The 18,998-nt window shown below is 43.4% G+C and overlaps 1 protein-coding gene across 2 annotated transcripts in view; it reads right to left on the bottom strand.

Annotated features, from left to right (window-relative positions):
* cimip2c (ciliary microtubule inner protein 2C) overlaps nt 1–18,093 on the bottom strand; it is a 78,614-nt gene extending 60,521 nt beyond the window's left edge. For both annotated transcript variants that reach the window (XM_068017744.1, XM_068017754.1), the window contains exon 1: nt 17,891–18,093. In XM_068017744.1, the coding sequence (XP_067873845.1) occupies nt 17,891–17,964 (74 nt within the window). In that variant the 5' untranslated portion in view covers nt 17,965–18,093. The remainder of the gene's footprint in view (nt 1–17,890) is intronic.
* Between the last annotated feature and the right edge of the window lie 905 nt (nt 18,094–18,998).

Here is an 18,998-nt window from a genome sequence, read left to right on the forward strand (position 1 = left end):
TGCATTTCAGCCCATTTAACAAGTCAAAAACATTTCAAAGCATTGTCTTAATAAGAGAATACAATAAAAAATAGCTTCTAGGAAAAAATTTAAGAACACTTTTTTGAAGAGATTTTGTGGGAAAAATTGGTCTACAGCAGTAGTGCAAAATGAACACGCAGTGAATTGTCAGCCCTTTTGTTTGCACTGGAGTGCTGACTTGGGTTGCATTAGAGTGCGAAAGTGGACGTTTGGTAACTGAGGATAATTAAGGGTTAATTTTGTCTTAAATCTAATCTGTCTTTTATTTAGCAGATTAACTTAACAGTTGCAGTTAGGGTTGGAGAAGGTGAGTTGTAGACCAGCTTTAAACAGGGTTCACTCAGGCTCTGTTTGCAGCTGCACCTTGTTAATTAGAGAATTGGCTTAAACCAGTTTTCAGGGGCTGGAGTCAGTCAGTAATAAAGTGGGCCATCTTACAGTGCGACTTTGTTTGCATTGGAGTGCTGACTTAGGTTGCATTAGAGTGCTATAGTGGAAGTTTGGTAACTGAGGAAGTTCGGTGAGGAGGGAGTGAGGAGCTCCTTTCATTTCCTCCCTATCCTCAGAGTGAGGGGTGCCGAGAGCTTCCACAGAGCACAGCTGACTGGGAGAAGACTCGGAGGGCGGAGTTCCGGACCGGTAAGTATAAAAAACTTACCTCTGGTAAAAAAAAACTGAAAGTGACATCACAGGAAAGCTGTGACCTGATTGGCTGGTAGGGAATTTTTACTGAATTTGAAAATAAAACATTGATAAAAATTGATTAAAACCCTAATTAACTAATTAATAAGTAGAGTAACTAAACCAGAGGGAGGAGATTACTGTATTTAGTTAGCATTTAATATTTATAGTAGGAATCTAGCACTTGGGACCATATAGTTAATTATAACAATTTAGTAAGGATTTAATAAGTATTTATTTATTTGAAATTAATTTATTAACTAGTACTAGAAATGTCAGTTAGAGGGGTGAAGTGCTTCACCTGTGAGACGTGGGAGGTCCGTGACGCTTCCAGCGTTCCGGACGACTACATCTGCAGGAAGTGTACCCAGTTGCAGCTCCTCACAGACCGCATGGATCGGTTGGAGCGGCAACTGGATGCACTTAGGAGCATGCAGGTGGCAGAAAGCATCATAGACAGGAGTTTTAGAGGAGTGGTTACACCCAAAGTGCAGGCAGATAGATGGGTGACCGCGAGAAGGGGCAGGCAGTCAGTGCAGGAAGCCCCTGTGGCTCTCCCCCTCTCTAACAAGTATACCGTTTTGGATACTGTTGCGGGGGATGGCCTATCAGGGGAAAACAGCAGAAGCCAGAGCATTGGCACCACGGCTGGCACTGTTCAGCAGGGAGGGCCAAAGCGCAGAAGAGCAATAGTTATAGGGGACTCTATAGTCAGGGGCACAGATAGGCGCTTCTGTGGACGTGAAAGAGACTCCAGGATGGTATGTTGCCTCCTTGGTGCCAGGGTAAAGGATGTCTCTGAACAGACAGGGGACATTCTGAAGGGGGAGGGTGAACAGCCAGAGGTTGTGGTACACATCAGTACCAACGACATTGGCAGGAAGAGTGACGAGGTCCTGCAGGGGGAGTTTCGGGAGTTAGGTAGAAAGTTAAAAGACAGGACCTCCAGGGTTGTAATCTCAGGATTACTCCCTGTGCCATGTGCCAGTGAGGCTAGAAATAGGAAGATAGTGCAGCTAAACATGTGGCTGAACAGCTGGTGTAGAAGGAAGGGTTTATGATATCTGGACCATTGGGATCTCTTCAGGGACAGATGGGACCTGTACAAGAAGGACGGGTTGCATCTAAACTGGAGGGGCACAAATATCCTGGCTGCGAGGTTTGCTAGCATCACTCGGGAGGGTTTAAACTAGTGTGGCGGGGGGTGGGAACCAGAGCAGTAGGACAGCAAGTGAAATAAATGAAGGGGAACTAGTAAATAAGGACAGTAAGACTGAGGAAGAGCAGGCAGGGAGATGTTGCGGAGCACAGCGGGACTGGTGGTCTGAAGTGCATTTGTTTTAATGCGAGAAGTATAACAGGTAAGGCAGGTGACCTTAGAGCTTGGATTAGTACTTGGAACTATGATGTTGTTGCTATTACAGAGACTTGATTGAGGGAAGGACAGGATTGGCAACTAAATGTTCCAGGATTTAGAAGCTTCAGGCGGGATAGAGGGGGATGTAAAAGGGGTGGGGGAGTTGCATTACTGGTTAAGGAGAATATCACAGCTGTACTGCTGGAGGACACCTCGGAGGGGTCATGCAGCGAGGCAATATGGGTGGAGCTCAGGAATAGGAAGGGTGCAGTCACGATGTTGGGGGTTTTCTACAGGCCTCCCAACAGCCAGCGGGAGGTAGAGGAGCAGATATGTAGACAGATTTTGGAAAGGTGTAAAGGTAACAGTGTTGTAGTGGTAGGTGATTTTAACTTCCCCTATATTGACTGGGACTCAATTAGTGCTAGGGGCTTGGATGGGGCAGAAGTTGTAAGGAGCATCCAGGAGGGCTTCTTGAAACAATATGTAGATAGTCCAACGAGGGATGGGGCCGTACTGGACCTGGTATTGGGGAATGAGCCCGGCCAGGTGGTTGAAGTTTCAGTAGGGGAAGCATTTCGGGAACAGTGACCATAATTCCATAGGTTTTAAGGTACTTGTGGATAAGGATAAGAGTAGTCCTCGGACGAAGGTGCTAAATTGGGGGAAGGCTAATTATGACAATATTAGGCAGGAACTGAAGAATTTAGATTGGGGGCGGCTGTTTGAGGGTGAATCAACATCTGACATGTGGGAGTCTTTCAAACGTCACTTCATTAGAATCCAGGACCAGCATGTTCCTGTGAGGAAGAAGGATAAGTTTGGCAAGTTTCGGGAACCTTGGATAACGCGGGATATTGTGAACCTAGTCAAAAAGAAAAAGGAAGCATTCGTAAGGGCTGGAAGGCTAGGAACAGACGAATCCCTTGAGGAATATAAAGACAGTAGGAAGGAACTTAAGCAAGGAGTCAGGAGGGCTAAAAGGGGTCATGAAAAGTCATCGGCAAACAGGATTAAGGAAAACCCCAAGGCTTTTTATACGTATATAAAGAGCAAGAGGGTAACTAGGGAAAGGGTTGGCCCACTCAAGGACAGAGAAGGGAATCTATGTGTGGAGCCAGAGGAAATGGGTCAGGTGCTAAATGAGTACTTTGCATCAGTATTCACCAAAGAGAAGGACTTTGTGGATGATGAGCCTAGGGAAGGGAGTGTAGATAGTCTCAGTCATCTCATTATCAAAAAGGAGGAGGTGTTGGGTGTCTTGCAAAGCATTAAGGTAGATAGGTCCCCAGGGCCTGATGGGATCTACCCCCGATTACTGAGGGAGGCAAGGGAAGAAATTGCTGGGGCCTTGACAGAAATCTTTGCATCCTCATTGGCTACAGGTGAGGTCCCAGAGGACTGGAGAATAGCCAATGTTGTTCCTTTGTTTAAGAAGGGTAGCAAGGATAATCCAGGAAATTATAGGCCGGTGAGCCTTACGTCAGTGGTAGGGAAATTATTAGAGAGGATTCTTCGGGACAGGATTTACTCCCATTTGGAACCAAACAAACTTATTAGCGAGAGGCAGCATGGTTTTGTGAAGGGGAGGTCGTGTCTCACTAATTTGATTGAGTTTTTTGAGGAAGTGATGAAGATGATTGATGAAGGAAGGGCAGTGGATGTTATCTATATGGACTTCAATAAAGCCTTTGACAAGATCCCTCATGGCAGACTGATACAAAAGGTGAAGTCACACGGGATCAGAGGTGAGCTGGAAAGATGGATACAGAACTGGCTCATCAGAGAAGACAGAGGGAAGCAGTGGAAGGGTGCTTTTCTGAATGGAGGGATGTGACTAGTGGTGTTCCGCAGGGATCAGTGCTGGGACCTTTGCTGTTTGTAGTATATATAAATGATTTGGAGGAAAATGTAGCTGGTCTGATTAGTAATTTTGCAGACGGCACAAAGGTTGGTGGAGTTATGGATAGTGATGAGGATTGTCAGAGGATGCAGCAGGTTATAGATCGGTTGGAGACTTGGGCGGAGAAATGGCAGATGGAGTTTAATCCGGACAAATGTGAGGTAATGCATTTTGGAAGGTCTAATGCAGGTGGGAAGTATACAGTAAATGGCAGAACCCTTAGAAGTATTGACAGGCAGAGAGATCTGGGCGTACAGGTCCACAGGTCACTGAAAGTGGCAACTCAGGTGGATAAGGTAGTCAAGATGGCATACGGCATGCTTGCCTTCATCGGTCGGGGCATAGAGTATAAAAATTGGCAAGTCATGCTGCAGCTGTACAGAACTTTAGTTAGGCCACACTTAGAATATTGCGTGCAATTCTGGTCGCCACACTACCAGAAGGACGTGGAAGCTTTGGAGAGGGTACAGAAGAGGTTTACCAAGATGTTGCCTGGTCTGGAGGGTATTAGCAATGAGGAGAGGTTGGATAAACTCGGATTGTTTCCACTGGAACGACGGAGGTGGAGGGGCGACATGATAGAGGTTTACAAAGTTATGAGTGGCATGGACAGAGTGGATAGTCAGAAGCTTTTTCCCACAGTGAAAGAGTCAGTTACTCGGGGACATAGATTTACAAAGAATAAAGAACAAAGAAAATTACAGCACAGGAACAGGCCCTTCGGCCCTCCAAGTCTGCGCCGATCCAGATCCTCTATCTAAACCTGTCGCCTATTTTCTAAGGGTCTGTATCTCTTTGCTTCTTGCCCATTCATGTATCTGTCTAGATACATCTTAAAAGACGCTATCGTGCCCGCGTCTACCACCTCCGCTGGCAACGCGTTCCAGGCACCCACCACCCTCTGCGTAAAGAACTTTCCACGCATATCCCCCCTAAACTTTTCCCCTCTCACTTTTAACTCGTGATCCCTAGTAATTGAATCCCCCACTCTGGTGAAAAAGCTTCTTGCTATCCACCCTGTCTATACCTCTCATGATTTTGTACACCTCAGTCAGGTCCCCCCTCAACCTCCGTCTTTCTAATGAAAATAATCCTAATCTACTCAACCTCTCTTCATAGCTAGCGCCCTCCATACCAGGCAACATCCTGGTGAACCTCCTCTGCACCCTCTCCAAAGCATCTACATCCTTTTGGTAATGTGGCGACCAGAACTGCACGCAGTATTCCAAATGTGGCCGAACCAAAGTCTTATACAACTGTAATATGACCTGCCAACCCTTGTACTCAATACCCCGTCCGATGAAGGAAAGCATGCCGTATGCCTTCTTGACCACTCTATTGACCTGCGTTGCCACCTTCAGGGAACAATGGACCTGAACACCCAAATCTCTCTGTACATCAATTTTCCCCAGGACTTTTCCATTTACTGTATAGTTCACTCTTGAATTGGATCTTCCAAAATGCATCACCTCGCATTTGCCCTGATTGACCTCCATCTGCCATTTCTCTGCCCATCTCTCCAATCTATCTATATTCTGCTGTATTCTCTGACAGTCCCCTTCACTATCTGCTACTCCACCAATCTTAGTGTCGTCTGCAAACTTGCTAACCAGACCACCTATACTTTCCTCCAAATCATTTATGTATATCACAAACAACAGTGGTCCCAGCACGGATCCCTGTGGAACACCACTGGTCACACGTCTCCATTTTGAGAAACTCCCTTCCACTGCTACTCTCTGTCTCCTGTTGCCCAGCCAGTTCTTTATCCATCTAGCTAGTACACCCTGGACCCCATGCGACTTCAATTTCTCCATCAGCCGACCAAGGGGAACCTTATCAAACGCCTTACTGAAGTCCATGTATATGACATCTACAGCCCTTCCCTCATCAATCAACTTTGTCACTTCCTCAAAGAATTCTATTAAGTTGGTAAGACATGACCTTCCCTGCACAAAACCATGTTGCCTATCACTGATAAGCCCATTTTCTTCCAAATGGGAATAGATCCTATCCCTCAGTATCTTCTCCAGCAGCTTCCCTACCACTGACGTCAGGCTCACCGGTCTATAATTACCTGGATTATCCCTGCTACCCTTCTTAAACAAGGGGACAACATTAGCAATTCTCCAATCCTCCGGGACCTCACCCGTGTTTAAGGATGCTGCAAAGATATCTGTTAAGGCCCCAGCTATTTCCCCTCTCGCTTCCCTCAGTAACCTGGGATAGATCCCATCCGGACCTGGGGACTTGTCCACCTTAATGCCTTTTAGAATACCCAACACTTCCTCCCTCCTTATGCCGACTTGACCTAGAGTAATCAAACATCTGTCCCTAACCTCAACATCCGTCATGTCCCTCTCCTCGGTGAATACCGATGCAAAGTACTCATTTAGAATCTCACCCATTTCCTCTGACTCCACGCATAACTTTCCTCCTTTGTCCTTGAGTGGGCCAATCCTTTCTCTAGTTACCCTCTTTCTCCTTACATATGAATAAAAGGCTTTGGGATTTTCCTTAACCCTGTTTGCTAAAGATATTTCATGACCCCTTTTAGCCCTCTTAATTCCTCGTTTCAGATTGGTTTAAGGTGAGAGGGGCAAAGTTTAGAGGGGATGTGCAAGGCAAGTTCTTTACACAGAGGGTGGTGAGTGCCTGGAACTTGCTGCCGGGGGAGGTGGTGGAAGCAGGTATGATAGCGACGTTTAAGAGGCATCTTGACAAATACATGAATAGGATGGAAATAGAGGGATATGGTCCCCGGAATTGCAGAAGGTTTTAGTTTAGGCAGGCATCAAGATCGGCGCAGGTTTGGAGGGCCAAATGGCCTGTTCCTGTGCTGTACTGTTCTTTGTTCTTTGTTCTTTACAAATTGGATGCAATGTAAAACTGACTATAAGCCACTATTGAAAATCCCCAATAAGTTTATGATAAAACTCAATGGGCATTTGGTTAAAAGATACAGGAACTCTTGCTTTGTAAACCTACATATTTTCAAGGCTGGGGAAACAGTTTCACATTGTTAAACATGTTAACAGAAACAAGACAGGATGATACTGAATTCTTCTTAATAAAATTGTCGATGAGTGGGCAAGGGGTGGCAGTTAAAGAGATGACAGAACACTCCATACTGAAAATTCACTGCACAATATACTTTTTTAATGCAGAATTATTGCTGTAGAAGTGGAAGTCACATAGTTTCAGTTCATTGATGCTGAAGTCTGGATAAACAATGTCCATGGAGATCCCTTTCTGCAGAAGTTCTGCTGCTCCTCATAGAATTCTAACATATTTGTTTTGTCCAATCTTTCCTCATAATGCCATGCTGAGCAACTCTGATCACTTCATACTTCTCTGGGTGTTGATAAATTTAATGACACAGAAAATAGCTCGTTGGCCTTTACAAACCACTCGAGGCATATTTTTGCAGATAAAATATTGGGAAAAGCAAGAGTTTTCCATCATTTATATCAGGTTGCTTCCTCTTAAACATATAATGTGATTAAGTCTGATAATAAACACATAGAACATAAATGCTGCTTATTCACAGGAGAACCTATGCAATATGAATGGATTAATAAAGGTACAACCATCTGAATTCTAAATTAAATGTTCTGCACTTCTTTACAGACAATAGATAAGACAGCACAGAAGTAAGCAACATAGTCCATTGTGACTCTGACAGCTCTTTAAAAGAGCTATCCAATTAGTCCTATTCCCCCACCCTTTGCCTATTTGCCTGCATTTTTCCCCTTTCAAGTATTTACCCGATTTACTTTTGAAAGTTATTATTGAATCTGCTTCCACCCTTTCGGGCAATGCATTACAGATCATGACAACTTGCTAAATCTATGTCCTCTGGTTGCTGACCCTTCTGTCACTGGAAACAGTGTCTCCTTATTTAATCTTTCAAAACATTTCATGATTTTTAACAGCTCTATTAAATCTCCCCTTTACCTTCTCTGCTTCTTAACAGTCTATATAACAGCTGTAGTTTCAAAAGATGTATTCAAAGAGCCATCTAATGTGATACATTAGGTGATTCACAGAACATTCAGTATTGTGTTCATAGTAATTGTGGTTATAATGACAGGCTGACACCATTGAATAGAACTGAAAGTTATTTCAGTCACTGGAATTTTAAGTGAGCTTTATTTGCATTAATTAGTGAGCAAGTACAAATATCATACTTCTTAACGGTGAATTACTTATTTTAGTTTCCTCTAAAACCACACCTAGCTTTATTACTCTAATATTTGATAAACTCTTCAATGTCAAATTAATTGCTTAAGGGATAGAAAACAGACCATAGTGATGAATAGTGATGAATAGTTGTTTTGTTGAACTGGAGGGAGGTATATAGTGCTGTTTAGAATCACCAATTGTTACAGCACAGAAGGAGGCCATTCAGCCTGTTGTGTCTGCACTGGCTCTCCAAAAGAGCAGTGTTCCTGGTGCCACTCCCCTACCTTCTTCCCATAGCCCTGCACATTCTTCTTTTACAGATAATAATCCAATTCCCTCTTGAATGCCTCGATTGAACCTGCCTCCACCACACTGTCAGGCAGTACATTCCAGATCCTAAACATTCACTGCATAAAAAAGTTTTTCCTCATGTTGCTATTGCTTCTTTTGTCAATTATCTTAAATCTCTGCCCACTTGTTCTCAATCCCTCCACCAATGGGAACAGTTTTTTCCCTATCTGTCCTGTCCAGAGACCTCATGAATTTGAATACCTCCATCAAATCTCTTCTCAACCTTCTCTTCTTCAAAGCAAACAGACCCAACTTGTCCACGTAACTGAAGTTCTTCATTCTTGGAACCATTCTCGTGAACCTTTTCTGTACTCTCTCCAATGCCTTCATATCTTTCCTAAACTACTCCAGTTGAGGACGAACCATTTTTTATACACGTTTGACATAACTTCCTTGCTTTTGTACTCTATGCCCCTATTAATGAAGCCTAGGATGCTGTATGCTCTATTTACCACTCTCTCAACCTGTCCTGCCACCATCAATGATTTATGTCCATACATCCAGATCCATCTGCTCCTGCACCCCCTTTAGAATTGCGCCCTTTATTTTATATTGTCTCTCCATGTTCTCCCTACCAAATGAATCACTTCACACTTCTCTGCATTGAATTTCATCTACTTTTCTGCCCATTCCAGCAACCTATGTCCTTTTGAAGTAAGTTCTATACTATCCTCCTCACAGTTCACAATGTTTCCAAGCTTTGTACCATCTGCAAATTTTGTAATTGTGCCCTAAACACCAAGGTCTAGGTTATTAATATATATCAGGAAAAGCAAGGGTCCCAACACTGACCCCTGGGGAACTCCACTACAAACCTTTCTCCAGTCAAAAAACATTCATTAACCATTACTCTCTGTTTCCTGTCACTCAGCCAATTTTGTATCCATGTTGCTACTGCCCCTTTTATTCCATGAGCTATAACTTTGCTCACAAGTCTGTTGTGTGGCACTTTATCAAATGCTTTTTTGAAAATCCATGTACACCACATCAACAGCATTACCCTGATTAACCTTCTATGTTACCTCATCAAAAAATTCCAGCAAGTTAGTTGAACATTAAAATAAAAACAGAAAGTGCTGGAACTACTCAGCAGGTCTGGCAGCAACTGTGGAGAGAGAAGCAGAGTCAACATTTCAGGTCAGTGACCCAGTGAACTTGCTTTGCCAGTCCTGATGAAAGGTCACTGACCTGAAACGTTAACTCTGCTTCTCTCGCCACGGATGCTGCCAGACCTGTCGAATAGTGCCAGCACTTTCTGTTTTTATTTCAGATTTCCAGCATCCGCAGTATTTTGCTTTTATTTTAGTTGAACACAATTTGCTCTTCACAAATCCATGCTGGCTTACCCTAATTATCCTGCATTTTCTCAAGTGACTATTACTTTTGTCCCAAATTATCATTTCTAGAAACTTCCTCACCACCAAGGTTAAACTGACTGGAGAGTAGTTGCTGAGCTTATCTTTACACCTTTTTGAACAAGGGTGTAACATTTGCAATTCTCCAGTCATACGAATGTGCGAACATACGAATAGGGAGCAGGAGCAGGCCATTCAGCCCCTTAAACCTGCTCCACCATTCTATAACATCATGGCTGATCTGATTATGGATTCAACTCTACTTTCCTGTCTATCCCCTATACCCTTTGATTCCCTTGTCAGTCAAGAATCTATCTAACTCATCCTTAAAAATATTCAATGACTCTGCCTTTGCTGCTCTTTGGGGAACAGAATTTCACAGACTAACGTCCCTCAGAGAAAAAAATTCTCCCCATCTCCTGTCTTAAATGGGAGACTCCTTACTTTAAACTGTGTCCCTTGGTTCTAGTCTCTCTAGGGGAAACATCCTCTCAGCATCCACCCTGTCAAGTCCCCTCAAGATCTTATATGTTTCAGTAAAATCAGCTCTCATTCTTCTAAACTCCAATGGATACAGGCACAAACTATCCAATCTTTCCTCATAAGATAACCCTTTCATCCCAGGAATCAGTTGAGTCAACCTTCTCTGAACTGCTTCTAATGCAATTATATCCTTTCTTAAGTAAGGAGACCAAAACTGTACACAGTACTCTAGATGTGGTCTCACCAAGGCCCTGCACAACTGTAGCAAAACTTCTTTACTTTTATATTCCATCCCCTTTGCAATAAAGGCCAACATTCCATTTGCCTTCCTAATCACTTGCTGTGCCTGCATACTAACTTTTTGCGATTCATATACCAGGATACCCAGATCCCTCTGTACTGCAGAATTCTGCAATCTCTCTCAATTTTAAACAAAATATTACTTTTCCATTCTTCCTACCAAAGTGGACTGGCTCACATTTTTCCACATTATACTCCATCTGCCAATTTTTTGCCCAGTCATTTAACCTATCTCTTTCCCTTTACAGACTCCTTATGTCCTCCTCACAACTTTCTCTCCTACATACCTTTGTGTCATCAGCAAATTTAGCAACCATACATTCATCCAAGTCACTGATGTAGATTGTACATAGTTGAGGCCCCTGTACTGATCTCTGTGGCACTCCACTAGTTACAGCTTGCCAACCCAAAAAATGGCTCTCTGTTCCCTGTTAGCTAACCAATCCTCTATCCATGCTAATATGTTACCACCACCCCCCACCACACACACACACACACACACCATGAGCTCTTATTTTGTGCTGTAACCTTTGATGTGGCACCTTATTGAACGCCTTTTGGAAATCCAAGTACACAACATCGACATCTTTATCCACGTTGCTTGCTACTTCCTCAAAGAACTCTAATAAATTAGTCAGATATGATTTCCCTTTCACAAAAACAAACTGACTGCCTGAATACATTAAGATTTTCTAAATGCTCTGCTATAACCTCCTTAATAATAGATTCTAGCATTTTCCCTATGACAGATGCTAGGCTAACTGGCCTGTAGTCTCCTGCTTTCCGTCTCCCTCCTTTCTTGAATAGAAGCTTTATATTCGCTATTTTCCAATCTGATGGGACTTCTCCACAATCGAGGGAATTTTGGAAAATTACAACTAATGCATCTACTATCTCCACAGCCACTTCTTTTAATACCCTAGGATGAAGTCCATCAGGTTTTGGGGACTTGTTAGCCTTTAGTTCTAATTGTTTTTTCAATACCCTTTCTCTGTTGATTGCAACTGTTTTAAGTTCCTCCTTCCCTTTTACCTCTTGATTTACAAGTATTTCTGGGATGTTATTTGTGTCTTCTGCAATGAAGACAGACACAAAATATCTGTTCAACGCTTCTGCCATATCCTTATTTAACCATTATTAATTCCACAGACTCTCTCTCTTGAGGATCTATGTTCACTTTTGTTACTCTTTTCCTTTTTTAAATACTTGTCGAAACTCTTACTCTCTGTTTTTATATTTCTAGTTAGCTTTCTCTCATAATCTAATTTCTCCCTCCTTTTTTTAAGACATTCTTTGCTGGTTTTTAAAATCTATCCAATCTTCTGATCTACCAGTAATCCTCGCAGAATTGTATGCTTTTTCTTTCAATTTGATATTATCTTTAACTTTCTTAGTTAACCACGAATGGTGCATCCTTCTCCGAGAGTCTTTCTTTCTCTGGTCCTCTGGCACCACCCCTGAATCTCAGGAAGTGTGGAAAATTATGGCCAGTGCCACCACAATTTTGACTCTCACTTCCCTCAGTATCCTTGGATGCATCTCATCTAGTCCTGGTGCCTTACCAACTTTAAGTACAGCTAGCCTATCCAATACCTCCTCCTTAACAATTTAAAACCCTGCAAGTGTCTGAATTACCTCCTCTTTCATCATGACCTGATCAGCATCTTCTTCATTGGTAAAGACAGATGCAAAGTATTCATTTAATATCTCAGCTATGCCCCCTGCCTCCATGTGTAAATCCCTTTTTTGATCCCTACTTGGCCCCACTCCTCCTTTTACCACCCTGTTACTATTTATATGCCCATAGAAGATTTTTGAATTACCTTTTATGTTAGTTGGCAGTCTCTTTTCATAATCTCACTTTGCTTCTCATATTTGCTTTTTCACTTCCACTCTGAACCTTCTATAATCCGCCTGGTTCTCAGTTGTGTTATCCACCTGTCGTCTGTCATAAGCACGCTTTTTCTTCTTTATCTTAATCTCTATCTCTTTTGTCATCCAGGGAGCTCTGGATTTATTTGCCCTAACCTTCCCCTTCATGAAATATACCTTGATTGTGTCCAAACTATCTCTTTTCTAAAGGCAGCCCACTGTTCAATTACCATTTTGCCTGCCAACCTTTGATTCCAATTTATCTGGGTCAGATCCATTCTTAGTCCATTGAAGTTGGCTTTCCCCCAGTTCATTATTCTTACTCTGGATTGTTCTTTGTCCTTTCCCATAGACAACCCCTAAAGCTTATGATACAATGATCACTGTCATCTAAATTTTCCCCTATTGACACTTGGTCCACTTGGCCCACCTCATTCCCAAGAACCAGGTCCATGGCTACAAGATAGGTTGGAAACATACTGCTGCAGAAAATTCTCCTGGACACATTCTAGGAACTCTTTTCCCTCCCTGCCCTTAACACTACTACTATCCCAGTCTATATTTGGATAATTAAAGTCCCCCATTATAACCACGCTATAATTCTTGCACCGCCCTGAAATTTCCTTGCATTGTGTCTCTACATCTTTCCTGCTAGTTGGTGGACTATTTATCACACCAAGCAATGTAATTGCATCTTTTTTGTCCCTCAGCTCCAGCTGAATAGATTCTGTCCTTGATCCCTCTGGGGCATCCTCTCTCTCCAGAACAGCACTGTTTTCCTTAATCAAAACTGCCACTCCTCCCCCTTTCCTTCCTTTCCTATCTTTCCTGAACACCTTGTATCCAGGAATATTTAGTACCCAGTCCTGCTCTCCTTTGAGTCAGGTCTCCGTTATTGCCAAAACATCATACATCCCTAGGGTTCTAGGGCTAGATATTTGGACAACTACTGTTTTGATCCACAATAATGTCTTGGAGATACAGAACATTTGCAGATGACTTGAAATTGGTTAGCACCGCAGCCTCACAGCTCCAGGGACCCGGGTTCGATTCCAGGTACTGCCTGTGTGGAGTTTGCAAGTTCTCCCTGTGTCTGCGTGGGTTTTCTCCGGGTGCTCCGGTTTCCTCCCACAAGCCAAAAGACTTGCAGGTTGATAGGTAAATTGGCCATTATAAATTGTCACTAGTGTAGGTAGGTGGTAGGGAAATATAGGGACAGGTGGGCATGTTTGGGAGCAATATGGGATTAGTGTAGGATTAGTATAAATGGGTGGTTGATGTTCGGCACAGACTCGGTGGGCCGAAGGGCCTGTTTCAGTGCTGTATCTCCAATCAAAAAATCTAATCATGGGATGTGGGCGTCGTGGCTAGGACAGGATTTATTGCCCATCCCTAATTGCTCTTGGGAAGGTGGTGGTGAGCCACATTCTTGAACCGCTGCAGTCCATGTGGGGTAGGTACACCCACAGTGCTGTTAGGAAGGGAGTTCCAGGATTTTGACCCAGCGACAGTAAAGGAATGGTGTTATAGTTCCAAGTCAGGATGGTGTGTGGCTTGGAGGGGAACTTGCAGGTGGTGGTGTTCCCATGCACCTGCTGCCCTTGTCCTTCTAGCTGGTAGAGGTTATGGGTTTGGAAGGTGCTATCTAAGGAGTCTTGCTGCATTGCTGCAGTGCATCTTGTAGATGGTACACACTGCTGCCAGTGTGCGTCGGTGGTGGAGGAAGTGAATGCTTTTAGATAGGGTGCCAATCAAGCGGGCTGCTTTGTCCTGGATGATGTTGAGCTTCTTGACTGTTGTTGGAGCTGCACCATCCAGGCAAGTGGAGAGTATTCCATCACACTCCTGACTTGTGCATTGTAGATAGTGGACAGGCTTGGGGAGACAGAAGATGAGTTACTCACCACAGGATTCCTAGCCTCTGACCTGCTCTTGTAGCCATGGTATTAAAATAGCTACTTCAATTCAGTTTCTGGTCAATGGTAACCTTCAGGATGTTGATAGTGGATGATTCAGTGATCGTATTGCCATTGAATGCCAAGGGGATATGGTTAGATTTTCTCTTGTTTGAGAGAGTCATTGCCTGGCATTTGTGAATATTACTTGTCACTTATCAGCCCAAGCCTGGATGTTGTCCAGGTCTTGTTGCATTTCTACATGGACTGCTTCAGTGTCTGAGGAGTCACAAATGGTGCTGAATATTGTGCAATCATCAGCGAACTTCCCCACTTCTGACCTTATGATTGAAGGAAGGTCATTGACGAAGTAGCTGAAGATAGCTGGGCCTAGGACACTACCCTGAGGAACTCCTGCACTGATGTCCTGGAGCTGAGATGATTGACCTCCAACAACCACAACCATCTTCCTTTGCGCTAGGTATGACTCCAACCAGCTAAGAGTTTTCCCTGATTCCCATTGACTCCAGTTATGATAGGGCTCCTTGATGTCACACTCGACCAAATGCTGCCTTGATGTCAAAGGCAGTCACTCTCACCTCACCTCTTGAGTTCAGCTCTTTTGTCCATGTTTGAACCAAGGCTGTAATGAGGTCAAGAGCTGAGTGGCCCTGGCGGAATTCAAACTGAGCAACACTGAGCAGGTTATTGCTAAGCAAGTGCCACTTGATAACAATGTCGATGACACTTTCAATCACTTTACTGATGATCAAGAGTAGGCTGATGGGGCAGTAAATGGCCAGGTTGGTTTTGTCCTGCTTTTTGTGTACAGGACGTACCTGGGCAATTTTTCACTGGAACAGCTTGGCTAGACATGCAGTAAGTGTAGCAAACAATGAGGCAGCTAGCAATATGCTTCAAGAGAATCTAGATAGTTTACTGGAATGGGCAGACACATGGCAGATGATATTCAATGCAGAAAAATCCTAGGTCGGACCGTCGGAAGAATAAGTAGGGACAATACAAACTAAATGGTAGAATTTTAAAGTGGGTGCATTAACAAAGAGATCTGAAGGTGTTTTTATACAAATCTTTGGCAAAACAGGTGAATAAAACATATGGGATCCTGGGCTCTATAATTAGAGGCTTAGAGTACAAAAGCCACAAAGTCATGCTAAGCCTATATGAAACATTAGTTCGGCTCCAGCTGGAGTATTGTGTTCAATTCTGACCTCTATACTTTAGGAAGAATGTGAAGGCTTTGTAGAGGACACAGAAGAGATTTACTAGAATGGTTCCAGGGATAAGGTATTGCAGTTACATGGATAGATTGGAGAAGGTGGTGTTGTTCTCCTTTGAGCCAAGGCTAAAAGGAGATTTAATAGAGGTGTTTAAAACCATGAAGAGTTTAGATAAGAGTAAATAAAGAGAAACTGTTTCCAATGGCTGAAAGGTCCATAACCCGAAGGCATAGATTTAAGGTGTGAAGCAAAGCTTTTTTATGCAATGAATGGGTCAGATTTTGAGTGCACTGCCTTGTAGGGTGGTAGAAACAGATTTAATAGTAGCCTTCAAAAGGAAATTGGATAAATACTTGAAGGGAGTGGGACTGCTCTTAACTGCCCTGCAAAAGATGTGATGCTCTGTATTGTACTGTGCTGTACTATTCTATGATTCAACACTTTAAGCACGTTTTATGTTGCCTAACTGGTCACCAGGTCATATGGCTATGACTATAAACGACAAGGGAGAATGTATGCATATCTTTGGTAGGTCGCATGGTGAATATAGCTAATGTAGTCTACCTACTGACGGCATAAGTTTAATATCATCTAAAACTAAATCTAAGCCAAGGTCCATAAATCTAAATCCAAATCAGTTCATGGCAGTGTACATTCAATCAGTAACTCCCTGAATCTTTTTTTTGTGTGGGGTAAGGGTAATTTTATTTTTGTGTGACTATCTTTGACTCTGGCGTGAAACAGGGCTGTGTTCTCGCACCTACACTGTTTGGGGTCTTCTTCTCCCTGCTGCTCTCACATGCGTTCAAGTCTTCAGTAGAAGGAATTTTCCTCCACACAAGATCTGATGGCAAGTTGTTCAACCTTGCCTGTCTTAGAGCGAAGTCCAAAGTACGGAAAGTCCTCATCAGGGAACTCCTCTTTGCTGACGATGCTGCATTAACATCTCACACTGAAGAGTGTCTGCAGAGACTCATCGACAGGTTTGTGGCTGCCTGCAATGAATTTTGCCTAACCATCAGCCTTAAGAAAACGAACATCATGGGACAGGACATCAGAAATGCTCCATCCATCAATATCGCGACCACGCTCTGGAAGTGGTTCAAGGGTTCACCTACCTAGGCTCAACTATCACCAGTAACCTGTCTCTCGATGCAGAAATCAACAAGCGCATGGGAAAGGCATCTGCAGCTATGTCCAGACTGACCAAGAGAGTGTGGGAAAATGGCGCACTGACACGGAACACGAAAGTCCGAGTGTATCAAGCCTGTGTTCTCAGTACCTTGCTCTATGTCAGCGAAGCCTGGACAACGTATGTCAGCCAACAGTGACATCTCCATTCATTCCATCTTCACTACCTCCAGAGAATCCTTGGCATCAGGTGGCAGGACCATATCTCCAATGCAGAAGTCCTCATGGCAGCCAACATCCCCAGCATATACACCCTACTGAGCCAGCGGTGCTTGAGATGGCTTGGCCATGTGAGCCGCATGGAAGATGGCAGGATCCCCAAGGACACATTGTACAGCGAGCTCGTCACTGGTATCAGACCCACCGGCCGTCCATGTCTCCACTTTAAAGACGTCTGCAAACGCGACATGAAGTCCTGTGACATTGACCACAAGTCGTGGGAGTCAGTTGCCAGTGATCGCCTGAGCTGGCGGACAGCCATAAAGGCGGGGCTAAAGAGTGGCGAGTCAAAGAGAACTTAGCTGTTGGCAGGAAAAAGATAGAAGCGCAAGGAGAGAGCCAACTGTGTAACAGCCCTGACAACCAATTTTATCTGCAGCGCCTGTGGAAGAGTCTGTCACTCTAGAATTGGCCTTTATAGCCACTCCAGGCGCAGCTTCACAAACCACTGACCACCTCCAGGTGCTTACCCATTGTCTCTGGAGACAAGGAGGTCAAAGAAGACTTTCAAGACAAACGTGGATGAGTCTGGGAATGACTGAATAATCCTGAAATCTCAGGGCAGTTGTGCTTTCTGAAGCATTATGAATTGGAACCGAGATGTTTAGTAATTTAATATGGCAAACATTTGTTTCTATATTATAACAGACCTAAAAAATAGTAAAAACATCCCTTAAGGTTATGTTATTTCTGCAGTAGTTGAAAATTTCCAAACAATACTGGATATCTGCGACTGAATAGCGTAAACAATAACACTTGCAGTCGTTACGGTCATTATTAGAACAGCCTAATACAAATTCTGACATCTAATATTATCAGTGCACCATTAATCTTACCCGGGCATTAAGGCAGGAGGAATGTATGTCGCATTGTAGTTAGTTATGAGTGTCCCAGCACTACGGGAAGCCATGATTCCACAATGTTTGCCTCGGAAATATTGAGAGCCTAACAAAACGAATGAAAACTATCTGCTTTGATTTATTTTCTCCTGCACACACAAGGTTTCCCTGGTGCCCTGTGAGCTGCAGCTATCAGGCGTCGCTGTCCTTGTGTAACAAACTGTTACCAGGCAACAACGCCGCGCTGCCCGGGCACTTCGCATGAACAGGAGGTAGTGCGAGTAAAGCCTGCCTTGTGCTGTTAGCCGGGACAGATATGGAGCTCAATACTGTCCTGAAGAATTCACCGCTAAACTCGAGTTTAGAAAATCTAGTTTATATTACTTATACTTCATCTCGACAATTTCACTGCCTTCCAATAGCCATGTTTTTCTTTGCTTCTTTTGCTTCAATAAAGGGATATGTTAGTATAGTTACCTTCCGAAGAAGGATCACTGACCCGAAACGTTAACTCTGCTTCTCTTTTCACAGATGCTGCCAGACCTGCTGAGTGGTTCCAGCATTTCTTGTTTTTATTTCAGATTTCCAGCATCCGCAGTATTTTGCTTTTATGTTAGTATAGTGACTGGACTAGTAATCCAGAAATACAAGTTCAAATCCCACCGCGCCAAACTGGGGAATTTAAATTCTGTTAATTACTTAATATGGAATAAAATAGTGATGGTGACCACGAAACTACCGGATTGCCCTTTAAAAAAAAATCATCTGGTTCATAATGTTCTTTTAAGGAAGGAAATCTGCTGTCAGGGCTGGTCCTATGTGGTTGACTCTTAACTTCTCTCCGAAATGGCCCAGCAAGGCACTCAGTTGTATTCAAGAAGGTGGCTTACAACCACCTTCTCAAGGGTAATTGGGGACAGGCAATGAACACTGACCTTGCCAGTGATGCCCAGATGAATAATAGAATACAGATATTGTTTGAACAGTTATGAAGTGCCGAATATAGCAATTTAAAGGGCAATTATAAGCCCACTGACTCCCACAGCTACCTCGACTACACTTCTTCACACCTTGCCTCCTGTAAGGGCGCCATTCCATTCTCCCA

This window comes from Heterodontus francisci, chromosome 3, assembly GCF_036365525.1.
Source record: "Heterodontus francisci isolate sHetFra1 chromosome 3, sHetFra1.hap1, whole genome shotgun sequence".
NCBI lineage: Eukaryota > Metazoa > Chordata > Chondrichthyes > Heterodontiformes > Heterodontidae > Heterodontus > Heterodontus francisci.